Consider the following 11,692-nt stretch of genomic DNA (forward strand, 5'->3'; position numbering starts at 1 on the left):
TCTCGTTGGTTAAGGAGGCTCCCTAACACCTCTTCCTTAGCGATTTGTTTGGATATGGCTGATTAATATCCCTTTGTATGTTATTTATGCATATGTGGCGATGTTTGAGGGATTATAAAACAGTAGGACAGTAAGGTGTACTAAGCAAAACAAATCGCTTAGGAAAAGGAGTTAGGGTACTTCGTTTACTTATATACAAGTAGTTAAAGCTTTTGGCGGCCGATTAAATTAGAGGCAAATTCGGTTTAGGAGAGGAAAAATAAATCGCTTGTTGGCATATGTATAGGCTCGGATTCTTATCGGGTAAAGAGGTTCCCTAACACCTCTTCTTTACCGATTTATTCCTTCTCCGTTTCTATATCCTTGTGTGTTATGCAGTCTGTGTCGATATTGAAAAGCAAAACGGGGGATATTAATGAGTAGTTTGGAAAATAAATCGCTAAGGAAGAGGTGTTAGGGGGCTTCCTTACCCGAGGAGAATAAGGAAGCTCCCCAACATCTCTTCCTTAGCGATTTATTCCCAAACTACCCATCAATATCCACTTTATAGCTTCTGATGCTTTTTCAACATTGACAGATTGCACGAATAACACAAAAATATAGTAACGGAGAGGCAGGAATAAATAGGTAAGGAAGAGGTGTTAGGGAACAGAATAACACTCAATAGCTCAGTCAAAATCCGGATGAAATTGACTTAAAAAATATATATATAGATTTTAAAATGAGTTGCCGAAAAAAACTGAAAAATATTGAAGGGTGAAAAAATCCATTTAACTCGAAAAAATAAAAAATATCGAAGGGTGAAATTAAAAAGAAATGTTTAAATTTGAAAACTGAAAAATATTGAAGGGCGAACTTAAAAAAACGAATCAATTTAACTGAAAAAACGAACATTGAAGGGTGAAATTTAAAATACAAATTAATTTAACTTTGCGTAAAATAACTGACAAATACTGAAGGTTAAAATAAATAAAAAAATCCATTATATCTTGAAACCAGCGGCTGAAAAATATTGAAGGGAAAAAAATATTTGCTGGTGAGTTACTGCCGCTTAGTTTTGTATCAATAAATAAGGAATTGTATAATGCCTCTTAGATTAGGGTGAGTTGCAGTGGTTGACATACACGTACATTCATACACACGCATACATACATGCATACATCCATATATATATATATATATACACATACATACACGCATACATATACATACATACACGTTACATACATACATAAAGATACATACGTACATATACATACGTATACACGATCTCTCTCTCTCTCTCTCTCTCTCTCTCTCTCTCTCTCTCTCTCTCTCTCTCTCTCTCTCTCTCTCTCTCACACACACACACACACACACTCTCTCACTCCCCACCTCTCACACAATTCTCTCTCTCTCTCTCTCTCTCTCTCTCTCTCTCTCTCTCTCTCTCTCTCTTTACATAAATAATACACACATCAGCACATAGTCACAAACTTTTGAATATATCTGTATATATTTTTATCAACGTTATTCAACATTCACTCTGCAACTTCCTTCAACATTATGCAACATTACAGCATTCACTTTGCAACTTCCTTCAACATTATGCAATACTTTAACATTCACTTTGCAACTTCCCTCAACATTATGCAACATTTCAATTCACTTTGCAACATCCTTTAACATTATGCAACATTTCAACATTCATTTTGCAACTTCCATCAACATTATGCAACATTTCAATTCACTTTGCAACTTCCTTCAACATTATGCAATACTTCAACATTCACTAATGCAACATCCTTCAACATTATGCAATACTTCAACATTCACTATGCAACTTCCTTCAACATTATGCAATACTTCAACATTCACTATGCAACTTCCTTCAACATTATGCAATACTTCAACATTCACTAATGCAACATCCTTCAACATTATGCAATACTTCAACATTCACTAATGCAACTTCCTTCAACATTATGCAATACTTCAACATTCACTCTGCAACATCCTTCAACATTATGCAACATTTCAACATTCACATTGCAACACTGGTAATTTCTTCGTTAATAGTCATAATTTTCTGTTATTGTTCGTCATTCATTTTATTTCGCCTATTATCGCCTTTCATGTATTATTATTATTATTATTATTATTATTATTATTCAGTCCATCGTTATTCTGGATTTTTTCAGTTCATATTGTTTCGTTCCGTCCGCCATTTTCGGTTCATTCGAGTTATATCGTATCTATTTTTTTTAATCTGTATTTATCTATTTGTCTATCTGTCTGTCTATATATATATTTTTTATTTAAGGTCTATATTACACCTTAATTTTTCTTTAATAATTTCCACCATTATTTCCAGAATCCCCCTCCATCTTCTCACCTTTTTTTAAATCCGTTTTCTGTTGGGTGGATTTTTCGGGTTTCCTGTATTTTTCATTTATTCTATTTTATCTTTTTTCTTTCTCAGGAATTCCTTCGGGTTTCCTTAATTTCGTCCCACAACTGTTCCAGCATTCAAAGTCTGTCAGAGTATTCCAGTATTCAAAGCCCATTCCAGTGTTCCAATATTCAAAGCCCATTCCAGTGTTCCAGTTTTCAGATCTCTTTCCAGTGTTCCAGCATTCAAAGTCTGTCAGAGTGTTCCAGTATTCAAAGCCCATTCCAGTGTCAGTATTCAGATCTCTTATCCAGTGTTCCAGCATTCAAAGCCCCGTAAGTGTTCCAGCATTCAAAGTCTGTCAGAGTGTTCCAGTATTCAAAGCCCATTTCAGTGTTCCAGTATTCAAATCTCTTTCCAGTGTTCCAGCATTCAAAGCCCCGTAAGTGTTCCAGCATTCAAAGTCTTCATAGTTTTTTTTTTCCTTGTGTCTTCTAGCTAAGCAAAAGAATGAGTGTTTTTTCCAGTATTGTCATTTTCCTCACGGTTCCCCTTCACGTCTTCCAGCATTAGAAGCCATTTTTTTTTCCTCGCATCTTCCAGCATCATTATTTCCTCACTGTTTTTCCCTCAAGCGTTCCAGCATTCGAAGCCGTTTTATTTTTTCTCTGATTTTTTTCCCTCTCGTCTTCCAGTTAAGCGAAGGAGTGGGTGTCCAGGTCCACAGACAAGGAGTGTTTTCCAGCCCTCTCATTCCAGCATTTCAATTTCCCCCTCAGCTCCTCCAGGGATCTCGACTTGGCTTTGTTGATCCGCCGGTACTTGACGTCCTTTGGCTTCGTGACGGATCGGTGGTTGCTCATGACGCGGTTGTACGTCACCTGGATCTCCTCTTCGGGGCGGATCAGGGGCTTGGGCGGTGATCCGAGTGTGTTCAGCTTCTCGTAGGATCCCAGGAGGTTTTGGCGTCTCTCTGCGGACTGCTGCTGTTGCTGGTAGGGTGTGTGGTGGTGGTGGTGGTGATTTTGACTGTGGTGGTGGTGGTGGTGGGTTTGTGACATGGGTGCCTGGGTGGTAATTGATCCCTCGTCGCCATCTTCTTCCTCCTCGTCTAGTTCCTCATCTTCGTCGTTCTCACTTTCGCCATCGCTGAGCGTCGCATCGGAGTCGTAGCTTGAGGTGGACTTGAGGATGGAGTGCAGGGATGGTGCGATGGAGGAGGAGGACATTGAAGGGACAAGTGACACTCCATCCTCCTCTTCTTCCCCGTTACTCCTGTCACATTCCTGCAGACCTGAGCCTTCATCCTCCTCCTCCTCGATGTTTTGCTCCTCCTTCAGGCTGTACACGGTCCGGGAGAACCCAGCGCAGTGTTTGGTCAGCGTGCAACTGGGAGACTCATCACTGTCCTCACTCGAGCATGAGGAAGTGGAAAGTGATCCCGGACACACTCCAAGGTTCGGTTTAAGAAGCGGCGTACCACACGTAGCCGCAATGAGGGTGGTGTTGCGGGTACTCGTGGTAGTGGTGGTTGTCGCTGTACCCACACATGCCCGGCTGCCGGCCACCTCGACGACATCCGACACACTGCGTACCACCTTGACCTCGCCCTTCCCCAGGGGCACGATGACCAGGGAGTCAAAGTTGCTGTCCTCGAGCATGATGGCGCTGTCGCTGTCGTTGAGGCTCTCTGGGTCGCTTTTACTGGGTGTGATCAGCAAGCCGGTGCGCTCCTCCTCCTCCTCTTCATTCTCCTTCTCTCCCTTCGTATCTCCATTTCCTCCGCTGCCCTCATCCTTTATCTCCCCGTCACTCACCTCCTTCCCCCCCGCCTCCACTTCCTCTTTCTTCTTCTTCCGCTTCTTCTTTGCAGCGTCGTGGAGGGCCCGCGACAGGGACAGGATGATCTGCTGTTGCTGGCGTATGGTGGCCTCCTTCTCCTCCAGCACCGCCTCCACCTCCCTCTGCCTCCGACGCAGCTGGGACTCCAACACCATCAGCTGGGACTGGATGGCTCTCAGGTGGTCATCCCGCTCCTGTTGTATCCTCTCGACCAGCTCGTTCTGAAGGGGTGAAAGGTATTAAGTCTCTCTCTCTCTCTCTCTCTCTCTCTCTCTCTCTCTCTCTCTCAAATTGAGCCAAGTTTAGGTAAAATAGTATAAATGAAGTTTTAAAATATATACATAGTTTAAAATTGAATCAGTTTGCAAGACTTCAGTTGTGCATTATTATTATTATTATTATTATTACTACTACTACTGTGATTATTATTATTATTATTATTATTAATTATATTATTACTGTTATTATTATTATTATTATTATTATTATTACTGCTACTACTGTTACTCATTATTATTATTATTAATTATTATTGTTATTATTATTATTATTATTACTATTATTTTTATTAGTATTATATCATCATCACCACCACCACAAATATTATTATTATTTTTATTATTATTATTATTATTATTATTATTATTATTATCGTATGTACGTAGGTTATTTTTTACTTAAGAATTATCGTAGTAAAAAGAAGCATTAATATTTCTATCCAGATTCCTTCTCAAAAATGGTAGGATGTGAGAGAGAGAGAGAGAGAGAGAGAGAGAGAGAGAGAGAGAGAGAGAGGGTGGAGGTGGGGGAGGGAGAGAGAGAGAGAGAGAGAGAGGGTGGAGGTGGGGGAGGGAGAGAGAGAGAGAGAGAGAGAGAGAGACTGTATTTGGCTGTGTGACCTTCGCTTCCTTGTTGAGAGAGAGAGAGAGAGGGAGGATGTATGTGTGTATGCAGTGAGGAGTTTGTGTGTGTGTGTGTGTGTGTGTGTGTGTGTGTGTGTGTGTGTGTGTGTGTGTGTGTGTGTTAGGCCTCTCAGTTCAACCACTTCTCACACACAGTCACGTTCACACACACACACACACACACACACACCGTTACATACATTAAATACGTTCCGTCTCTCTCTCTCTCTCTCTCTCTCTCTCTCTCTCTCTCTCTCTCTCTCTCTCTCTCTCTCTCTCTCTCAATCAGGGCAGGGGTGACATCTAATAATAACGGTAAAGGGGAAAATAACGCATGCTAGTCACGAAGAAGTGCTGTATAATAACACTCCCTAATTGCTTAATAGCTTGTTAATTACTGGAAGTGTTTTAACGGTGTGTGTGTGTGTTTATATAATCATGTTGCCATAGTAACCACAATAAGAGACTAACGAGGAGAGTGTATGCGAGTGAGGTGGAGGAGGGGAGAGGGAGGGGGAGGCTGAGGATGAGATGGAGGGATGGGGTGAAGCTATATGAGAGAGGGAGGTGTGAGCTGGGAGCAGGGCAGTGAAATGGCGGGGGACATGGAGGCGATTTGTTTGTGGCCACCCCTTACGGGATTGAGGCGTCCGGCAATAGATAGATAGAAAAATAGATAGATAGACTTCCCTTGTAGATAGACGATGTAATTACGCTGTGAAAGGTAGCGGTGTGCGTGTGTGTATGTGTGTGTGTGTGTGATGACCTGGATGTAGGGGTCAGGTGAGGGGGGGGTCAGGTCACGGTGCCATTGTGTGTACCTGCCCTAGTGTACTGTATATGAACCCTCCCTAACACCTTCTCCTTAGCGATTTGTTTTACACTCCAATACACCCCTGCCCTAGTGTACTGTATATGTGAACCCTCCCTAACACCTCTGCCTTAGCGATTTATTTTTAGGTACCAACACCTCTGCCTTAGCGATTTATTTTTAGATGCCTAACACCTCTTCCTTAGCGATTTATTTTTCAGTACCTAACACCTCTTCCTTAGCGATTTATTTTTATGACATCTCTACCTTAGCGATTTATTTTTAGGTACCAAACACCTCTTCCTTAGCGATTTAAGATACCTAACACCTCTTCCTTAGCGATTTATTTTTAGATCCCCCCAGCCACCCCTACCCCAGCGGTGTAGTGACAGGAACTGACCTACCCGCACTAAATGGCTTAACACTCACGACTAGGGGCACGTACCATCCACTCATTTGATGTAGTGCTGCGTTTAAGTGACTATACAACTTGAATATGAAACTCAGTGAGCATTATAGGTATAAAATAGGAATGAGTCTCCTTGGTTACTAGTAAAAAAAATCTCGTCGGTTATGGAAGCTCCCTAACACCTCTTCCTTAGCGATTTATTTTTGGATGTGGCCGGTTTATATAAATGTTTGTGTTTATGCAGAGTATGGCGATATTGACAGGGTTTATGTAACACCGAATAGGACAGGGAGTAGGAAGCAAAATAAATCGCATAGGAAAAGGTGTTAGGGAGATTAACCGAGCATCAGGTGAAGTAAAAAGGGATGTTAATTTGTAAAGCGTAATTACCGTATTATATGGCGTATTTTTAGCGTGTTTTTGGCGTGTTATTAGCGTTTTTAGCGTAGTTTTAGCCTGTTTTTGGCGTATTTTAGCGTGTTTTTGGCTTATATATTGGAGTTTTGAGGCGTATTTCTGGAGTGCTTTTTGGCGTATTTTTAGCGTGGTTTTGGCGTATTTTTAGCGTGTTTTGGCGTATTTTAGCATGTTTTGGCGTGTTATTGGCGTATTTTTAGCGTGTTTTGGCGTGTTTTTAGCGTATTTTCGGCGTGTTTTAGCGTATTTTCGGCGTGTTTTTAGCGTATTTACCGCGTGTTTTAGCGTATTTTTTTGGCGTATTTAGCGACGCCTTAGCACTTTGGCGTGTGATGGTTAGTGAGCGTGAAATTGAAGGGTTTTGTGGCGGTGTAATTAAAGAGAGAGAGAGAGAGAGACAGAGACAGAGAGAGAGAGTAATAAGTAGAGAGACATAAGTAGGTTAAATTAGTACTTGAGAGGGAGAGAGAGAGAGAGATTAATAAGTAGGATGATTTATTGGTAGATAGATAGATAGATTTATTAACACAAACTAAGAAGGTAAATTGATAGATAGTGAGAGAGAGCGAGAGAAAGAAAGAGAGAGAGAGAGAGAAAGAAAAAGAGAGAGAGAAAGAAAGAAAGAAAGAGAGAGAGAGAGAGAGAATTAACGACGTCATCATGATAGTGTGTTAGTGTCAACCACACCCAGGTACACTTTTCTCTCTCTCTCTCTCTCTCTCTCTCTCTCTCTCTCTCTCTCTCTCTCTCTCTCTCTCTCTCAATATATATAAATTTAAGTATCTACCTATCTATCTATCTGTCTATCTGTATCTCTCTATCTTTATCTTTGTCTATCATGTCTGTTTCTTCATCTACCAGTCATTTCTCTCTCTTTCTCTCTCTCTCTCTCTCTCTCTCTCTCTCTCTCTCTCTCTCTCTCTATTGAATTAGAACTTTCTCCCGGGTTTTGTGAGAGAGAGAGAGAGAGAGAGAGAGAGAGAGATGTGAGTATAGATAGATAAGTGAATGGAGAGAGAGAGAGAGAGAGAGAGGAGTGAAGATAGCTAATGAAATGGAGTGAGAGAGAGAGGTATAAATAGATAGACAGGTGGAAGACATGAGATAGATAGATAGATAGATAGATGAATAGATAGAGACGTAGGTAAAAGTCGATAGATAAATGGACATGAGTAGATAGATAGATAGATAGATAAAAATAATAACAGGCAATAATATTTTCATGTCAAAAATTATCTGGCCTTTGTCTTGATAGATAGATAGATAGATAAATAGATAGACTGGGGGAAAGACTGCTGGATAGATAGATAGATAGATAAATAGATAGACTGTGGGAAAGATTGCTGGATAGATAGATAGATAGATAAATAGATAGACTGTGGGAAAGATTGCTGGATAGATAGATAGATAGATAAATAGACTGTGGGAAAGATTGCTGGATAGATAGATAGATAGATAAATAGATAGACTGTGGGAAAGATTGCTGGATAGATAGATAGATAGATAAATAGAGTGTGGGAAAGATTGCTGGATAGATAGATAGATAGATAGACTGGGGCAAGATAGATAGATAGACAGATAGATAGTGTTTGCTGAAAAATATTGAGACTTGGATTACAACTTGGTGCGGCATTGAAGTCTCCTGGGAGAGAGAGAGAGAGAGAGAGAGACAGACAGACAGACAGACAGACAGACAGATTACAGATTACTAGATACACACACACACACACACACACACACACACACACACAGCTATACACAAAATACATATTAATACATACACACACACACATATAGATACAAAAAATACAGATTAATGCACACACACACACATACACAGATATACACAAAATACAGATTAATACACACACACACACACACACACACACACACACACAACAGCACTGGAGTGTGAGAGAGGCTTGGTGAGATCAAGGAGATGTGAGTGAGCGTGAGTAAGTGAAAGTAGAGCGAGTGTGAGTCACTATCTTTAAGTGAGAGAGAGAGAGAGAGTGAGTTATATTGATACGTAGACCACACTGACCTTACAATCTTAATGGAGAGAGAGAGAGAATACCACACTTCTTTACTACCACTACTACCACAAATACCACACTACTATAATACTACCACAACTACCACCACTACTACCACAACTACCACCACTGCTACCACAACTACCACCACTACTACCACAACTACCATCCAGGAAGCGTCTTGGTGTCATGCTTAGTCGACTGTCACGTTCACTCACTCCTACCAACATTACTACCAACATTACCTACCAACATTACCTACCAACATTACCTACCAACATTACTACCAACATTACTACCAACATTACCTACCAACATTACTACCAACATTACCTACCAACATTACCTACCAACATTACCTACCAACATTACTACCAACATTACCTACCAACATTACTACCAACATTACCTACCAACATTACTACCAACATTACCTACCAACATTACTACCAACATTACCTACCAACATTACTACCAACATTACCTACCAACATTACTACCAACATTACCTACCAACATTACTACCAACATTACCTACCAACATTACCTACCAACATTACCAACATTACCTACCAACATTACCTACCAACATTACCTACCAACATTACCTACCAACATTACCAACATTACTACCAACATTACCTACCAACATTACCTACCAACATTACCAACATTACCTACCAACATTACCTACCAACATTACCAACATTACCTACCAACATTACCAACATTACCTACCAACATTACCAACATTACCTACCAACATTACCAACATTACCTACCAACATTACCTACCAACATTACCAACATTACCTACCAACATTACCAACATTACCTACCAACATTACTACCAACATTACTACCAACATTACTACCAACATTGCCTACCAACATTACACACACACACACACACACACACACACATTGTTATATTTATTTATATAGACTAATTATACAAATAGATAGACAGACAGATAGATAGATAGGTAGCTAGACAGATACATAGACAGGTAGGTAGATAGATAGACAGGTCGATAGATAGGGCAGGTGTATCCAATAAGCAGACACTCACCTGTTCTTTGACCCGCCTCTTGTAGGCCGCCAGGATTCGGCTCTTTCCTCCCCCTCCTCCTTTTCTCCTGCCTCCCCCTCCTCCGCCCCTCCCCGCCCCCTCCTCCTGCACCGCCTCCAGCACGCCCACGCCCATCTGTGGAAGGTGTGGGCGTCAGGGCGGGGTTTGTGTCAGAGGGTTGGTTGGGGCGTGGTAATAGCAGATGAGAGATAAAATAGATATTAATAATAGTAATAATGATAATAATAACAATGGGACTACTACTACTACTACTACAACTACTACTAGTAATAATAATAATAATAATATAATGATAATAATAATAGTGGAAAGGGAGTAATATTCAGTGGTGAGGGATGGGATGATGATGATGATGGTGGTGGTGGTAGTTTTTGTAGTAGTAGTAGTAATGGTAGTAGTAGTTGTAGTAGTAGTAGTAAGCATAATGGTGGTAATAATAATAATAATAATAGTGATGATAACAACCACAGTGATAATTATGGTAGTAGTAGTAGTAATAATAATAATTTAATATGTTTATTATTGTTATTATTATTAATTATCATCATCCTGTATATAATAATGTATGCCAGAAACAAAACAATAATTATCGCTTATTAATTGATAAACAGTAATAATAATGTTTCCGTTAGATCTGCAAAGACGCCATTAACAGTAAATTAGTGTGTGTGTGTGTGTGTGTGTGTGTGTGTGTGTGTGTGTGTGTGTGTGTGTGTGTGTGTGTGTGTGAGAGAGAGAGAGAGATGGAGAGGAGAAGAGGAAAGGAAGGTAGAAGGAATAGAAAGCGAAATAATTGAAGAGAAGAAAGTGGGAAGAGGAAAGAGAAGAGGAGGAGGAAAGGAAGAGTGGAGGAAAGAAGGGAGAGAAAGTGGGAGGGAGAGGAGAGAGAAAGGATGAAAGGGAAGTGAAGGAAAAAATTTGTATTAAGAAATTGATCCAGTCGTCAGCCGTTGAGGAGAGGTGGTGCCGGAGGGAGAGAGAGAGAGGGAGGAAAGGAGAGAAAAGGGAGGGAAAGGAGGGAGAGGGGGAGAAGGGAAGGAAAGAGGAAGAGAAGAAATGCGGGAAAGAGGGGAAAGGAGTTGAAGGGAAGGAAGGGAGGAGGAGAAGGAGGGGGAGAGAAGAGGAGGAGAAAGAGGGAGAGAAGAGGAAGAGAAGGAGGGAGAGAAGAGGAGGAGGGAAAGTAGGAGGGAGAGGAGAAGGAGAGAAAGTAGGAGGGAGAAGAGGAGAAAGGAAGTATGTGAAAAAATTTGTACGAAGAAATTGATCCAGTCGTCAGCTGTTGAGGAGATGATGCCGGAGGGGGAGAGAGAGAGGGAGGAAAGGAGAGAAAAGGGAGAGAAGGAAAGAAAGAGGGAGGGAGAGGAGAGAGAGGAGGAAGCAAAAAGAGAGAGGGGAAGGGAGGAAAGGAGAGAAATGAAGAGTAAGGAGTAGAGAGAGGGTGGGGGTGGAGGGGGAAGGGAAACAAAGGAAGATGAGAGAGAATGATGAAGATGGAGAGGAAGAAGGGAAGGAGAGATGAGAGAGAGAGAGGGAAGAAGCTGAGAGAAAGAAAGAAAGAGATAGTATGGAAGGAAAGGAAGGGAGAGTGGAGAGGAAGAGGGAAGTAGGAAGAAATAAAGTTAGTGGAGAAGGAATTTGGAAGTAGAGAGAGAAATAGGAAGGAGAAAGAGTGGAAGCGAAGGAGAGAGAGAGAGAGAGAGAGGAGTGGAAGCAAAGGAGAGAGAGAGAGAAACGATCATCCCGTCTCCGGTCTCGCCTCTTTGTCTTGATCGACCTTACAACAAGTTTCGGCTGGGTGGCTTTTCGGCTCA

The 11,692-nt window shown here is 41.0% G+C and overlaps 1 protein-coding gene across 1 annotated transcript; it reads right to left on the minus strand.

The window, feature by feature from the left end:
• Positions 1-3,039: 3,039 nt before the first annotated feature.
• Positions 3,040-9,995, minus strand: LOC145395202 (uncharacterized). The gene is made up of 3 exons (XM_080268891.1): positions 9,861-9,995; positions 3,485-4,434; positions 3,040-3,367 (listed from the first exon to the last, which is right to left on the minus strand). The coding sequence occupies exons 1-3, from the start codon at positions 9,993-9,995 to the stop codon at positions 3,067-3,069; spliced, it is 1,386 nt and encodes a 461-aa protein (XP_080125017.1). The 3' UTR covers positions 3,040-3,066.
• Positions 9,996-11,692: the final 1,697 nt, after the last annotated feature.

This window comes from Coenobita brevimanus, chromosome 30 (assembly GCF_032717465.1).
Source record: "Coenobita brevimanus isolate Jiangsu-jjx chromosome 30, ASM3271746v2, whole genome shotgun sequence".
NCBI classification, from domain to species: Eukaryota; Metazoa; Arthropoda; class Malacostraca; order Decapoda; family Coenobitidae; genus Coenobita; species Coenobita brevimanus.

Bases quoted from the DNA above. Each gene is read 5' to 3' on its own strand.
- LOC145395202 (XM_080268891.1), bottom strand. From the start codon at position 9,995: ATGGGCGTGGGCGTGCTGGAGGCGGTGCAGGAGGAGGGGGCGGGGAGG. The intron at 4,435-9,860 runs GTGAGTGTCTGC...TCACCCCTTCAG, and splicing joins AGAGGCGGGTCAAAGAACAG to AACGAGCTGGTCGAGAGGAT. The intron at 3,368-3,484 runs AGACGAGGAGGA...CCACACACCCTA, and splicing joins AACGACGAAGATGAGGAACT to CCAGCAACAGCAGCAGTCCG.